Source organism: Onychomys torridus, chromosome 4 (assembly GCF_903995425.1).
Source record: "Onychomys torridus chromosome 4, mOncTor1.1, whole genome shotgun sequence".
In the NCBI taxonomy this organism is placed as follows: Eukaryota; Metazoa; Chordata; class Mammalia; order Rodentia; family Cricetidae; genus Onychomys; species Onychomys torridus.
In genome coordinates this window covers 114,387,504-114,404,586 of record NC_050446.1, presented here as the reverse complement: position 1 = coordinate 114,404,586, position 17,083 = coordinate 114,387,504, and the positions used below count along the sequence as shown (strand labels likewise).

The 17,083-nt window shown below is 39.1% G+C and overlaps 1 protein-coding gene across 3 annotated transcripts in view; it reads left to right on the top strand.

Moving 5' to 3' along the window:
• The window catches only part of Tasp1 (taspase 1), a 270,718-nt gene that overhangs the window by 206,138 nt on the left and 47,497 nt on the right, over positions 1–17,083 (top strand). For all 3 annotated transcript variants that reach the window (XM_036185439.1, XM_036185442.1, XM_036185440.1), the window contains one exon: positions 8,269–8,379. In XM_036185439.1, the coding sequence (XP_036041332.1) occupies positions 8,269–8,379 (111 nt within the window). The remainder of the gene's footprint in view (positions 1–8,268; positions 8,380–17,083) is intronic.

Sequence of the window (17,083 nt, the reverse complement as noted above, 5' to 3'; positions counted from 1 at the left end):
GGGTAGATGTGCAGGATGTGCTCCTAGGGGGCTAGGACCTAGTAGGCAGTGCTGTCCAGACAGGAGCCTAGACACTCTTAAAAATGTTTTTTAAAAACATACTTCAGATTAAACATAGGCCTTGTGCATGTACATGCAAGGTAAAGAGCCATTTGTTAAACTGCATCCCCTACAATTTTCTCTATTTGTTTTATATTCCTCTATTACTTCTGTAGTTAGAGTTTTTCTGCCTGGTCCACAGTCAGGACAAATCTCTCTTACCCGCCAGTCCCACAGTCGCTCAGACCCAACCAAGAAAGCACACAGAAACTTATATTGTTTATAAACTGTATGGCCGTGGCAGGCTGCTTGTTATCTACCTTTTCTATCTTAAATTAACCCATTTCTGTTAATCTATACTTTGCCACGTGGCGTGTGGCTTACCAGTGTCTTTACATGTTGCTTCTCATGGCGGCGGTAGGCGGTGTCTCTCCCCAGCCTTCTACATCCCAGAATTCTCTTCTCTCTTGTCCCGCCTATACTTCCTGCCTGACCACTGGCCAATCAGAACTTTATTTACACAGAGCGATATCCACAGCATACTTCGACCGCAAAAAGTTCATATTCATGCTCTAGGACTTTGCAGCAGTTCTCTATGGTTCAGGCTGTTGAGATAGCATTTGCCTGAATATTTCTGGAGAAACTTTTGTTTTCCACATCAAAAGACCATCACCCCTTGCACAGTCTTTTAATTCCTGAATGTGAATGTGATTCCTGGAATAACAGCAACCAGGTACAGTCATGGTGGAGTAGATAGGACAGACACAATAATCATGGATTTGTCACTGGACCTGCTATTGCAAATGTGTGAGCTACTTAGGACTGGAGTACTTGTTTGAGGGAAAAAAGTAAATTGCAACTTATTTAAATCATAGTAGCTCTATTTTCTGTGGTTGCTAAGTACATTATAAAATGATTCTGGGGCGGCTGTGGTGCATGCCTTTAATCCCAGCGCTCAGGAGGCAGAGACAGGCAGATCTCTGTGAGTTCGATACCAGCCTGGGCTATAGAGTGAGTCCAGTAAAGGCACAAAGCTACGCAGAGAAACCCTGTCTCCATTATGCCCTTTGCTGCCTTTTAAAGAATCTTGAATGATGTTCATGATTTCTTAAAGCTATACTATTACATATGTACCATCCTACATTTACATACTTATTCACTCAATGATTGGGTTTTTCATAGTGTGTAGACTGGATCTCATTTTTAATCTTCGGCCCCTGTTATGGACAAGAAGATAAATTTGCTTACAAGTTAGTTGCCTTGCTTCTGTGGTGTTTTTTGTTATTGTTTTGTTTTGTTTGTTTTTAAATACCTGTGTTTGCTTTTGGTCCTTTCCTCATTATAAGCATTTTCTTTTTCTTTAGAGTTTCTTGAAACTTGTTATCTCTTTATATCCCTCTATAAATTAAAACACGAGTGACAAATCAACTTCCTTTTTTGTTACCATTGAGTTATATAAATTCTAAGACAGATACTTTACAATACAAAAGAAAGCAATGAATTGATAATTTTCACCTTTCTTTGTTGTCTTTCTAGATTGTCTAAAAATTATAAGGTTCCACTAATTTAACATTTTTGAATGGTTTTTTTAAATCATGACTCATTTTTCCCTATCTCCCATTCTTAAGAAGAAATTTATGATTTAATTCTGCAATTTCTTCTTTTATTTATTAGACATAATCAAAGGTTTCCCACTGCCTAAGGCTTCTAGGCATGTATGAAATGTACAAAATATGCCATTAAACCAAGCAGAGCCACAAAAATTCCATAACCAAGGTGGAGAAAAAGTTCAGGACTTTATTTAGTTTAAAAAAAAAAAGGAGAACCCCAATAAATATATCCTAGCCAGTGTTCTAAGGTTAACAAATTCAAGCTTTGCCAAATTAGGACACAGAGTGAATTTCAAGATAAACAGGGCCTGGGGGACTGGTAGAAGAGGGAAGGAGTTCACAACCTTAGCTCAGAGAAAGAATTTCACAGCAGTCAACTTCGTGATGTCCAGGATTCTGACATCCATCCTCAGGACACTGGTTGACATTGTATCATGACAGGAGAGCATATAAATGACTGGATTTAAATGGGAGACTGAAGTCAGTAACCACCTGCACTCATTCCAGGCTCATGCACGGACCTCCTGCTGAGAAGCAGACCTGGCTGCTTTTCTCAGTGTCCACCTGGCTAAATCCATTCCAATATCTTCTTGCCTCACTTTTACCTTAAGCAGCATCTGCTGCAGCAAAATTTCACTCTATGGGAGGTAAAGGGTGGCTGTCCAGGGTACATGGAAGTGTCTCCATACTTCCTAAGAAACTCTCGCCTAGATGTCCACAGAAGCCTCCATGGCAGTCTCCCTATCTCTTCTCCTAACAGCTGCTTGACCTACCTGTTCCCAAAATAGTCTGAGTTTCTTCTCTAAAATATTCTTACCCCTTGATGCCTTTCCACTCTGAAAAAGATACAAATGTAGGCAAGTACTCCATGATCTATGAGCTCTCATTACTGCTTGATCCCTCAGCCTCATTCCAGGTCTTGTTTGTTATGTTGGCCATTTTCATCTTGTTTTTGTTTTTCTAAATTGCCAGTCTTTAACTCTTCAGGACCTTGGCATGTCCTCTTTCTTTAGCTTGTTATGTCCTCCTTTATAACCCTTTTCTTGTTCCTTCTTTACCTATTACTGAAATTTCAAACACTATCCTTTCAGAAAGTACCGCTAGCAGTGGACTCTTCATCTTAAGTCTCCATCTTATCCCCTGATTAGATTTTCCATGGAGCTATTTTAAGTAGTTCCATGTTTATCTTTGCTTGGATGTCTCCAACTTCAGCATGTAGCCAGGAATCCAAGACTTTGTGTTTTGTTTGTTTGCTTTTCAAGACAGGGTTTCTCTGTGTAGTTTTGGAACCTGTCTTGGAACTCCCTCTGTAGACCACGCTGGCCTCTAACTGGCAGAGATCCGCCTGGCTCTGCCTCCCAAGTGCTGGGATTAAAGGCATGTGCCACTGCTGCCCGGCATGTTTTGTTTTGTTTTTATTGAATTATACAAAGCAGGGTAGGGTAAGTAATACCCAGATAGGGTAATACTAAATAAATACCTTAAGAATAAATAAAGAATATTGCTATGCATATACTCTTTGTGGTGATGTATCACCTTTTGGTAACCCCTTTCCTTTTATTATAGAAAAGATTAAAACAAAAAGAACAGTTTACATATGTGATACTTCTAATGGGAAGGGAACACTCATAATGCAAAGCTCCTCATTGTGGGAACTGTGTCCAGCAGCACTTGCTTGACTTTTTGAAACAGTGAAAAATGATAAATGTGGTTGGAATTCCATTAGACAAGTGCTATGGGACAGTCTTTCTGTATGCTGTGATATGTGTTGCTCCCATTGGTTAATAAATAAAGCTGATTTTGCCTGTGGTAAGGTAGGATATGAGCCAGGTAGGAAATCCAAGCAGAGAGACAGGGAGAAGGGCGGAGTCAGGGTAGAAATGACTCAGTTGCCCAAGGAGCAAGAAGATGCCAACAGACTGGTAACTCCATGGCCCTGTGGCAATACATAGAGTAATAGAAATGGGTTAATTTAAGATGTAATAGCTAGCTAGCAATAAGCCTGAACCGTAGACAAAACAGTTTGTAATTAATATAATCCTCTGTATGTTCATTTGTGAGTGAGTGGCTGCGGGACACAGGAAAACTAACGTCTGCAGACAATGATGTCCCTTATTATTTGCTTACTGTGTTCTCAGCTTGCCAAGCAAGTGATAGCACCTTCATAACCCTCTGAGCCATCAGTCTTTCAAAGCTTCTCTTATACCATAGATTTCTGTTTGTTTCTTACTCCTCCAATTTCAGCAAAGTAAAGTACTCTGACCTACCAGTTCCTAACTATTGCCCTCTGACCTTTTCAGTCCAGTCAGTCAGTGTGTGTGCTGGGTGCTTTCCACACCTCTCTCCTCCTCCTTTTTTTGAGGAACTAGTTCTGAACTTACTGATATGACAAAACTCTTCTCTGTGCCCCAAACTAGGTGTCTCTTTGTGCTGTTTATACCAGTGATATGGTGCTTCCATGCCTGTTGGTCTGCCTTTCAGTAATTTTTTTTGGAATCTTGTAGCAGATATTGAGAACCTACAATATTACAACTGGGTACTCTTTCATGTAACCTTTTTAACATTTCACCATCTCCAAACCGAATGAGCAGTGAGTACCTACTATTCTTCAATGTTATGGGCTTACGTACAGTAAACAGTTTACATAGTGAAAGTTAGTAGAGTTTGTACTCTGGGCAAATGGGTGTATAGGAAAACAACTCAAAACAGGGAAAACATACAACAGCAGCATTTAAGATCTGTGTGCAGAGATTGATAGAGACTTTTCCAGGTGTTTATCTGCCTTATTTACCAAGTCCATGATAAAATAAAACACATCCCCTGGGTCCTGAAGTAAAAGACATTGCTCATAAACACAGAGTTCTGGGAGACATCCTGAACTATATTATAAAGGACATAAGGTTTAGCACACACATGGGATCTTGACTATAATAAGCAAAGCCTCTGTTCCTTCAGAATTGTTTTAAAATGTTTTCCATGTTTTAAATACTGAGTCAGAGAAGTCTTTCATGTACTTTTGATTAGTTAAATTAAACTTTTTCCAATTCAGAGTGTTTTACCCACACTCATAGACAGCGTGACATCCAGGCTCTTTTGGAAACATGAGGGCCTTTATTTTGTTGTGTTTGAGTTTTGTTCTGTTTTGTGAGACCAAGCTGAAGATCACTTAGCATAAATTTTTTGCTTGTTTTAGAAATATGGATAGTGATAAATGAGATAGGATTGATCGAGAGGCTAAGCACTGAGAAAAAAAATTGTAGTAAGTTTATATATCAGGACATTCTACAATTGCATCTATTTGATCAAAGCTTAAGAGTAGAAGTATTAAATATATACCATAGGAAATTTTATCAGTATCTTTGAATCATAGGCAAAAATCACAATTTATTTAAATTTTGTCCAAATAAAATTTTCAATAAGAATAAAAGGCAATACTGTTAAGGAATGAATGCTATTTTGAAAAAAAAAACATATGAAAGCAGGAAAGATTAATTCATGTAAAAATATGGAGACGAAACTTGTCCAATCAAATAGAATGTTCTGCAAGACTATAAGTGAATTTATACACTATTTAGAGGAGAGTAGTTTTCATCATTTAAAAAATTTATGTGTTCAAATACATGTGAAAATTAAAATATAATTAAAATATATTTTAAGTCAGAAAAAGGACATTTTAAAGTCAGTAGACAAGGAATGAACTTTTCACCAAAGTTTTATTATGCAGTTGGCTGACTATTTAGGGGCAATAAGTTCTCCACAGCAATCTTTATCCCAAAGTTAATTCCAGAAGTTTGAAGTCTTAAAATTAAAGTCTGTAATTGTAAAAGTAGTCATAGAAAACATGGGCATGGGCACAACATTTTCATAATTTCCAACAAGTGAAGACTTTCCTGTAAAACTTACAATACAGAAACCTTAAACCCAAAAGGTTAACAAATCAGCTGCATGAGCATCCAAACAAGTTAAGCCAAAAATGAAGAATCCTAAGGAAAATCAAAGTAGTTAATAAATTGGGGAAGAAGTTTGCATCATATATGGCCAAAGACAGCTTGATATAGAGTGTAGCAAATTAGGGAGAAAAAAAAAATTAGGAGTCAGGTTAAAGCAAATTTTAATTTGACATTATGGTTTATTTCCCTGATAGAAATGTGGCAAGAAGGTTTGATCTCTAAGCCAAAGTAAGCACTCTTATCTTAAGTAGCGTTGGCCAGGTATTCTTTAGCTGCTAGAAGATAAGTAGTTAATACAGAGATGGAGGAGGGAGTCTCATTTCCCATATCCCTCTCTTACAGACTCCCTGCCCCTCTTCACCTTCTCCCTTGCAATAAGGCAAGGACAAGGTACGCTTTTTAGTGTCTCTCAAATAGGTTTTTCCTCTTGTGTCTGTTGGCTTGCAGGAAGGGGATTATCCAGTCTCTGCAGGTTTAGGGATACATCTCTTGCTCTAGTATGAATCCTAGACCATAGATCATGGATTGGCAAGTGTGCTGGCTAGTTTTATGTCATCTTGATACAGCTGGAGTCATCTGAGAGACAGGAACCTCAATTAAGAAAATGCCTCTAGAAGATCAGGTTGTCAACAGACTAGCCTGGAATTTATTTTCTTAGTGATCCAAGACCAAGTCTGTGGGTGGGGCCACCCATGGGCTGATGTTCATGGGTTCTCTAAGAAAGCAGGCTGGGCAAGCCATGAGAGCAAGCTACTAAGCAGCACCTCCTCACCCCACCCCCCAGCCCTATCCCTGGGGCCTCTGCCTCAGCTCCTGCCTCCAGGTTCCTGCCCTGTTTGAGTTCCTGTACTGACTTCTATTGATGATGAACCATAATTTAGAAGCATAAGCCAAATAAGCTTTCCTCCCCAAGTAGGTTTGGCTGTGTGTTTCATCACAGCAATAGTAATCCTAACTAGAACAGCAAACTTTATGTAAAAGGCTGAGAATAAATAGTGCTTGCTTCGCAAGCTTCATTGTGATCCCTGCTACCTATTTGTCTCTGAGCCCCTCTTCTTTCTCTCCTCCCCAATCTTTCTTTTTTTACTTTTTACTTTTTAAAAACCAGCCCTTAAAATTGTTTGTTTTTGAATTCTTAGCAGGTCATAGTTTGCTGACCTCTGTTCTGGAGGATTCTTTCCGACATTGAACCAGCTACCTCCATTTCATCTTTACTCTGTACTTTTGCCTTCAGAGGAGAATCAAGCCTCCAATTTTGATCCTTTTCAGTTTTGTAGCTAAACTAGATGTTTTTTTTTTTTTTTAAGGTTCCTTCCACTACAAGTTCTCTACTCCCTGGAAACTTGAGGTTTAACTTTTGTGGGTCCCTTAGTCTTTCTATTGTGATAAAGCACCATGACCAAAAAACTACTAGGGGAGAAGAGCTCTTTACCAACTCTTGTTCCACATCACAGCCTATCATTGAAGGAACCTGGGGGTAAGAGCTGATGCAGAGGTCATGGAGGAGTGCTGATTACTGGCTTACCTCTCATGGCTTGCTCAATATGCTTTCCTATAGAACCTAGAACCCTCACCACAGTGATCTGGGCCCTCCCACATCAATCTCAATCAAGAAAACACCCTACAGACCTGCTTACAAGCCAATCCTGTGGATGCATTTTATTTTATTTTATTTTTTAAATTAAGATCCTTCTTCCTAGATGGCCCTAGCGTGGGTTAACTTGATATAAAAACTGGTGAGCACACTAGGTCTGTAAGGGAAATAGTTGCATCTCCATCTCTTCTTCCCCATATATCTACCTTTTTTTCCCCTTAAACGTTTTGTTCATTTTTTATCCCCCTTCCTTTTCCACCCAGCATTCCCTGGGATTTGAGGAGGGTGTGGAGATAAATGCATGTATTTAATCTACTAAATTTACCTAGAAGTTTCCCCCAAATCCAATTTGGTTAGTTTTATTTTTACTGCTTTCTTTGATAGTTGTTGGGTTAATTTTGCGTTTGTTCTCCACGGGCTCACTTGTTATGCCAGATGTTCAAGAAGATGTCCTTGGGGAAGGAAAATGAGGGGCTTTAAAATGTAATGTCCTTGAAATGTTCACAATGGTTCAGTGTGTGAGATCTCAAGGAGGCTGGGCTGTTTCTAACCACCAGATTCACATCATAGAAATTCGACTTCATCCTTATTTGTGTAAACCATCAGGAGCATTTTTAAATGTTTGTAATAAACTTTGTGGCTTATTGTTTAAAATTGAATTTAAGGTAGTAAATCAAAGCGTTTGGTGGTGTGCCTCTGGCAGCATGGCAAGCCTTGTGCAGAATCCCCGCAAGTTGATCAAAGGGTGATGCTGAGCATTTTTGTGTGTCTGAATTGCTTTGGTCCTTTAATCTGATGGTGGTGTTTCCAGTTCTATTCCAAATACAGTACTGCACACGCTCTCCCCAGTCATGTTATCTTGGTGGTATCTGGCACTGCCTTTGCCAAATGGCTTCTGTTCAGGCATAAAACTGCCTTTGCCATCAAGTGTATATGAGGTATGAACAATGACCGTTAGAAACTGGGTATCTTTCATGTTCTTGTTTATGCCACATTTTTGTTCCTGTAACCAAATGGAAGTTGAAAATGAAATATGAAAGTGACTAAAAGGTGACTACAAGTCTTTTCTGTCCAGGTTCACCTTTCCTTGCCAGTGAAGATGGCGTGCTTGGTGGGGTGATTGTTCTCCGGTCATGCAGATGTTCCTCGGAGTCTGACTCCTCCCAAAATAAGCAGACACTTCTAGGTAAGTAGAATATCCATTTATTGGGAAGTTTCTTCTTTTCATCAAGACATGAAAAGGCTGATGCCCTTAGCCGGCAGTTTATACTCGTGATGTCTGTCACTACCCCACTGCTCGCACTCTTGCCTTCCTATAGGTAGTTCGGTGGTGGCGCATGCCTGTAATTCCAGCACTTTGGAGGCAGAGGCAGGCGGATCTTTGTGAGTTCGAGGCCAGCCTGGTCTACTGATCGAGAAAGGCGCAAAGCTACACAGAGAAACCCTGTCTCGAAAAACAACAACAACAAAAAAAACCCCAAAAAACAAAAAAACACTGTTTTTAAGGCTGTGCTTAAAGCATAGTTTTAAATGAGCTTCAGCGAAGTCTTATAGTGTGTCTCACTCACCTGTCTTATTCCATGGAGCATTAGGGGCGACCCATGACCGTACATATAATAACATGGAAACAGATTCTTCCTGTTTCCCTCTTCTAAAGGAAGAAGACTGTGTGAATAGCTACTGGCCTAGATCTTAGTCCTAGCTCCCTGGCTTAGTAGCTTTGCTACTGTCCGATATCCCTTTACTGTCCTCTCCCACTCCTTATGGGTAAGATAAAATGTTTGCCACACTTTCCTTATAAAACTGTTTTCAGGAAGGGTTGGTCAGTGAGTGTTTTTGCAGATTGCAGGTGTACATCCCGATGTGTAGTTTTGGGTCTAGCCCAGAAGGTCTAGCTTCATACCTGTAGGGGTGAAGCCATCCTTCCTGCCATTTATCAAGCCACAGACAGACTGGTGGGGTTGCCATATAGCCCACAGGCTGATTTTTACTCATCTATTTATCTAGATAGAAACTACTTTAAAATCTGTATAGCAGAGACTCTAGGTGTGTCTTTTTAATTAAAGTATACACATATTCAGAAAACACAAATCATAACTGCACTTTCTTGATGAATTATTTCCAAGTGAACCTACCTTATGTAATTTGTACCCAGATTTAAAAAGTTGAACTTTAGTGCCACCCCAAAGGCCCCTGTGACCCCTCCTAGTCTCTTTCTTGGTCTGGGTTATCCATTACCCTGATTTCTAACATAATTCTGAGTTTTATGCACAGGGTATTTCTAGATTATGTACTCTTGTATGTGGCCTTCAGTGAACTCTGACCGTAGTTTGTCTAAATAACTGAGTGGTGAAACATGGAGGTGGTCCTCTGTTAGTCTTTGGTTCCCATCAGGGCATCTGGGTTCTCATCTTTAGGACCCCTGGGATAGTTGTCACCAATATTATGAACTATGGTTTTTTTCGCCCTCTGCTTTTTATTTATTTGTCTGTTTTTTTGAGACAGGGTTTCTCTGTGTAGCTCAGGCTATCATGGAACTCTCTCTGTAGACCAGGCTGGCCACAAACTCAAAGATCCACTTGCCTCTACTTCCTGAGTGCTGGGATTAAAGGCATGTGCCTTGTGAACTGTGGTTTTTAACCACTTTTCCCCCTTTACACTCCCCAGCTCTAGCCTTCCCCAGTCTGGCTTACCTTTTCTATCATCTCATAGACAATTTGCACCTCCAATTTATTATCAGTGTTTTCTCTGTAACACACCTGCCCCTGAGTTGATAACCTAACCATGGCCCTAAGCTAAGGGCAATTGGGAAAGAAGACAGTGGCCCAAAGCAAAACAGGACAAAGATGAAAATGTGACCAAAAGAACTACACTAACCCCAGGATCAGAGTAGCCAAAATAAGACTGATAAAAGTTTTTGTGACTAATTTATTGCTCGTTTAAACTGAAGGATGAGTATCTTTCTAAAATGTGCTGAAATAAGATCAGAATAGGTATCTCTTAGCATTATTTCTGTGTTCTCTACTCTTGTATCTTTTTTGTTGCTCAGGTTAGCTTCAAATTCTCTATTCTTATACCTCAGCCTCTCCATTGCTGGAGTTACGGGTGCATTCCACCATGTCTGGCTTTTACTTTTGCTTGACATGTAATTATACACATGAATAGTGTACAATGTGATGTTTCATTTTATCTGTGCAGTATATACTGATCAAATATGGCCAATTAGTATATCCCTCACTTAAGCTTATTATTTCTTTGTTTACAAAATATCTAAAATACTCTCTTGCAGCTATTTTGAAATATGCAATAGATTATGGGTAGCTATATTTACTCTGGTGGGCAATAGAACTTATTTTTATTCCTGCCATCTGTCTGCTGTACAGATTCCTAAGCCCAAACTCTGCTCCTCTCCCCAGCCTTAGGAAGCATTTGAGCCACTCTCCGTTTCTATGAAGTCAGCCTTCTCAGATTTTGTATATGTTATGATCACTACTTTTACCCTTTTATTGAGGGATCTCTCTCTCCCTCCCTCCTTCCCTCCCTCCCTCCCTCCTTCCCTCCCTCCCTCTCTCCTACCTCTGGGTTACCTTCAGATATGCAAGATGGATGCCAGTTACCTAACCTAACGAGAAGAGTTGCTATCATTTCCTGGGGGACTGACAGGGTTAGGAAAAAGTACTCAATCTAGAAATGTCCCTTCTGTCTCTCTTGATGTTTTCCTTTTTCTCTCTTAATGTTTTTCCCCTAATTCTTTTATTCTTGATGTTTTCCTTCTAACTCATCTTAACTCTGTCTTTATTCTTTCCCTTATAGCTTATATACCCCAGGAAAATTCTTCAGGCAACATAAAAATTCCAATGTGGTTACATTCTGTTTTTCAAGGGAATGATTACAATGAGTACAAGTGAAAACCAGCAGGCTTTCCATCTCCCTTACATGATTAAACATATTGGGTATTGCAGGTGAAAAACAAATTATCCCAAGAACCCATTTACATTCACACCTGAGCAACTTGTTGTAGATGAACTGAGTGTTTAAGTAAGCAAGGTATTCTTTTACTGGCAGGCTACAGTTTGAAGTTACAAAGAAAGGACCAATCGTTCAAAAAGTAATCTTATAAGAAATCTTAAAAGAATCACAAATCTAGACTTTTATATAGAGAAAGAATCAGTCAGCTCTAATTTAAATCTTTAGGTTGCATACCCACTCATCAGTACTTTCTTATATCAGGAGATTGAGGGTAGAAATGGGTGTAAGGAATTAATCAACACCTTTGGTCATCAACCAATTCTAGCAAGAAAGGTATGTCAGATAATGATAATTGGGCTGCTGTGTTCCAGTTCCCTGAGCTTAACAAGTTCCTCATTCAACTGTGTGCTTTCTAAAACTTGAGATTGTCCTTCTTGGGGTTTTCACCTCAAAACTATTTGACCAAAACATCCTACTCTAACTTTAAGTTATTTTCTAAGCTTTGTTTCAGTTATTACGCACTCCAAAACCTGTGAACACATCTCTCAACATTAAGATTAGAAGGATTTAAACTAACTGGGCTACTGGAACTCAATTATTATTCTTAATTATTAAGATAAGCCACAGTCTCTGTGGCTCCTCAGTAGTAACTTAATGTGTTCTAGCTATGTGACACTTTCTCGCTTTAATTTTAATCATCAAAACGCTATTTAAATTAACATTATTATTATTATCAATTAGACAGTATAGCTTAGGAAGAAATCATCGTCATAATAGTCCACATGTAAAATTGACCAATAGAATGCGATGTTTCCATGAGATAAACACTCTACATTACAGGCAGTGGGGATTTCCACACCCATTCACACTATACCAGATACCAGAGAAAGATGGCAGTAACAAACATGTGAAGGCACAGCAGAAGCAAAAGACATTCCGGGATCTGTGGTCTCAGGGCCTTGCCTATCCAAGATTGACTCATCAGGGATTTTCCTCCTGGTGGACTGACACCCTAAAGTCTTCTGCCATCTGCTGTTCCTCTGACATGGCCACTGGCAAGTTCCCACTCACTCTTAACAGTTTAGAGCGAATGCTCAAATATCATTTTCAACTTATTCTTATTACCTATACTCATTGCCAATGTCTCAAGTCCTTGTCTTTTGAATAGCATTTGCAGGGGGAACATCCCCCCCACCCCCCATAACTTGCCCTCACTATTGCATTTTTCTTGGGAATGTACTGTTCTAGTAACCCATATTTAAGGTCTTTCTCAAACGTGAATTTTCTTGAAGAGTTTCCTCCAATGTATTTGCTCCTTCCTTGTGCTCTGCTAGTACCATGCAGTTTACATCTTTGTAAACTGAATAGGAAACACCCAGTCAGATACTAAAGTGCTTTCCTGTCTTCCTAGGTTGAAAATTTTTTTCTCTCCATTTATTTGATAAATAACTGGATAAATCACAGGTCATTGAGAACCAGAGAGGGGGCTAGGGATTTGATACACCTATGTATGGATTAGCACATTCTTCCTTCTGAGAAGCATCCCACACATTGGAAGCAAGTGTGGGCAGGTGCTGCGTCACTGACATTTTTGCCCATCTCCATAATGGGCTTCTAGTAATTCTTCGATACATGAATTTCAGTGCCAGATATAGATTTTGTATTATCTTAGCAGAATTCTCTCTTCCCCTTTCCCCACATGTGAACATGGATATGATTATAGATGTGTATATGTGAAAACAGCATCAGGTATCCTTGCTTTCCTCCTCATTTGACAAGGCTTGTGTCATTCTTCATATTGCTTCATACTCCAGGCTAGCTGCCCCATGAGCATCTCATGATTTCTGCTGTGTCTTCTTCCCACCACCCATTAGGGAGTTGACTGCATCTGGCTTTTATGTGGATTCTGGGGATCGAAACTCAGTAAGCACTTTACCCACAGAGCCATTTCTCTAGCCCTAGAATGAATGTTTTTGAGCTGACTACTCTTGAAGCAAAATGAAATGTCACATAAAATATCCCCATATGTTCTAAAAAGCAAATACCATAGGTTGAAAATTTGGTTAATGAGTGCCCAGGAATAAGATTTAGAGACAGTTTAAATGGTTCCCAGAAGACAGCTTCCGTATCCAGCCTTGTATAGGGACAGTGTGGCCACAAACATGTTTGCAACACCTGCCTGCCATATCCCACTCCCCAGATCAAGAGATGCTGACAAAGCCCAGCCTACAAACTGCACATTTAACACAAAGCAAATTTTTGTCCCTGGATGAGCCAGCTGAAAAGAATTAATTTTCTATAAGCTTTTAGAGGGAGGGAAAAGGCCAGTATATTTTTACCTGCTAAAGTATAATTGCACATTTTCCAGGCCTTGTAGAAGTGCTTTCTTGAGGCTGATGGATATAGTATGGTTAAGATATGTGCAAATTGAGGCTGGCAAGATGGCTCAGCAGTTAAAAGTATTGGCTGCTTTTCTAGAGATCTTGGGTTTGATAGCCAGCAACCACATGGTACTCTTCTTGCCTTCCTGGGCACCAGACATGCACATGGTAAACATACATACTTGTAGGCAAAATACCCTTACATGTTAAAATAAAATAATATTTTAAAATGCACAAACAAAGGCACATCAGGCCCTCCAGTGGGAACAGTGAATGTGTTGCTAATTTAAGCTTGATAGGGAGGTAATTAGAATATATGCAAATAATTTCCATAAACAACCAATCCTGCTATGGGGAACATTTCCTTCTTTGTATTCTATACCCCATGTCTTGATTGGAGCCTATGACATTAAAGATTTTCTCCCTTAGGTCGTTAGTAGATGTAGCAGGCCAGTGTGAAATAGGCTCCATATATTTGAGGAAAATAATAAGCAATCTAGAATAGATGTGTATATTTGTCAGTCGCCTTTGGTTCAAAGCTCTTTTGTAGTCCTTCATATTAGACAGGACTTCAGACTCACATTCACTTAGAGCCTGATCATCTCATGAGCACACATGGTGATTGTTAATTTGCCTTAAGTTAATCCCACTTTACTTAGATAATAACTCTGGTTCTTTCTATCTGGAAATGTGTTTATGTTGCTGATAATTAAGTTTTGAGTATGATACGCTTCCATTTCTCTAGCTACCTCTTTACTCACCCCTTGTGTTTTTCATCTTTTACTGTGCCATGTTTCATATATGTTTTAAAGAAGGATATAATAAATTTGTGAGTTATAAAGGGTAATAATAAAATGAACACCTGTGGGCCTGATGCGCAGCCCAAGAAATTGCCCATTACCCATATCTTTGAAACCCCCATGTGGGCCTCTCTGATCTTACAGCCTTCTTTCCCTGAGACTTATTTCATGGTTACCTTTGGGTTTTCCTTAAACTCTTTTCATATTTCTGTGTATCCGAAAGGTATGCTGTTTGGTAGTACTTGATTCGGACTTTTATGAGAATTTCTCTGGTGATTTTCATAGCTAACTGAAAGGATAATGAGTTCCTTATCATTTTCAACTTTACTCTATCAAATCAAACCGTTCTGTAGTTGCCAATTAGAGCTTCAGTGTGATGCCTCCCTCTGCCCCTCCACTTTCAGAACACAGACTTCTTTATTGCATACTTTGTGTTGTTTTTTCTCCTTTTACCAAAACATGCTGTAGTTTAAAAAAAAAAAAAAAAGAATATATTACATTTACTTGATGTTTCCTGGAACATTCAAAAGATAAAAAGTAATTTTACTATAACTTAAAATTCCTCCAGACTCTTGGTTTTACTGGCATTAAAAATTTGGCAAGCCTATAAAAAACGTGTGTTCAAAGGAGCTTCTTTGTGGGGCACCAACGACATCGCTTCTTTTCATTACGTGGTGCTGGCCTCTGTGAGCACCTATGGCAAGGCACTTCTGGGAGGTACACATGGTCATGAAGCTAACTGGCAAAGAGAAAGCAAATTCACTTCTAGGACAGCAGATATTTGTCTAATGTTGCCAAATTGACTGTAAATCAGAATTAAACTTTCTTTTCCATGTGGACCTCCATGATTTCACATGGTGGGAAGCTTTTTTTTTTTTTTTTTTGCGCCTTAGCAGTGCTTTGGAGGTGTTCTATCTCCACTGCTCTCATGAAAGATGGGTTGACATTTTAATTCTTATTTAAGGTCAAGAGGAAACACACAGACTGGTAAAGTAGCTGAGCTGTTTAGCAATTAAACAGATATAATATTTAAATGTTTTAGCAACCAAGAGTAGCATTAGCAAATTGTTGGGTAGTGCTCTGTGATTTGTATTTTTGGAAATATTTTTTTGATCTACTCTGTTTATAACAGAACATTTCTTTCTTTAAATGTCACTAACACATTCTTTAAGAGCCAAGAATAGTGGTTTTTTGGCTATAGTTTTCTTCTCTTTTTTGAGAAATGTAGTTCTAGCTATTATCTACCCAGAAGTTTTTTTTTTTTTTTAATTGTTTGGTTTAGTTTTCCATCTAAAAATATGAAGATTTCTGAATCTAATTCTGGTGGTTATATACTTCTTGTAGCTCTTCTAAAACTCAGGAAGCAATTTTGGCAAACTTTTCTAGTCAACTTTGGTCTGTTCAAGGGGTAGTAGGTGTCGCTGGAGCATGTGATAAATCCTAAAAGAAAAAGGAATTGTTGAATGAACAAAATCATGTCCAATTAACTTAGCTTTACTGAATGGTTTTCTGTTGAATAGAGACCGTCTGGATCTCAGTCAGCAACTACTACTTCCAGTAGTGTCTAATGCAATAAGAGGGTCAAAAGGAAGAGAGTTCAGATGCCTTTAGGGCCTGGATTTTTGTTTGACACATCTCTCTTACTTTTTAGTCTTAAACAAAGCAGCATGAGCACTGGTGAATGCTTATCTCCCCAACTTAATGTAAGTGGCATTCTATGGAACTCAGCCTCCATTGTTCCCATGACAGTTTACTAGTGAAAGTTTGACAGGGAAGCCTGCCAACTCAGCTACCTCATGGGCATAATGAAACTCTCCTTGTATGATTATACAGATTGTGGCAGGACAGTGAAACATTTTTGTATATCATTATATTATTATTATTATTATTATTATTATTATTATTATTATTATTATTTACAAGCATGAGCCACCTACTTGGTTAAGAAGTACTTAACAGCCAGGAGCAGATAAGAGGAAGCTATTGTATATATAGTTCCCCATCCTTCCCATTGAAAAATGAGCTTTTCTTCATTTAGTAAGTAGTTACTTATATGGTGTGCAAAGCATCCTCTAGTATGCTATCCCACCCAAAGAAGGCTAAGGAGCAGCAGCTGACTTGGCAACTTCCCAGCCAAGACTGTTCTGATTTTAGAGCTCTGTGTTCCTCCAAGGGACTTGGGGATGGGAAGCCAAGTGGAGAGGTTTTAAATGGTTATGAGAGCCAGAGCAGCAGGGGAATTGTTAACAACAATGGGAAGAATGTATGTGTATGTATCTGTCTGTCTGTTGTCTGTGTATGTGTGTGTGTGTGTGTGTGTGTGTGTGTGTGTGTGTGTGTGTGTGTGTGTGTGTTTCTCTGTGTGTATACTTATGTGCATCTTGTGTGTGTCTGTGTATCTGTATATGTATTTTAGTGGGGTGGCCTAGTGCTTTTTTTTCCTGTTTAGAAGGAGAATTCATTTGGAATGAGATAACTTACTCACAGCCTGGTAAGGACACTTTGTTTTATAAAATGTAATTTAATTGTGGATGGTGGAGAAAGAGAAAGAGGTGTCCTGGGAGAAGTCTCATTCAATGAGTAGCTTATAGCTCTAATAGTAAGTAGGGAAAGTGGTGACTTAAATGACGCAGGAAGGCCAAGCTTTGTGTTGGGCCTTCAGAATGGTTCATATAGCAGAAGTCAACAAGACTGAAGCATTACCCAAGACTGGATCTACTCGTTCAAAGCATTAAATAAA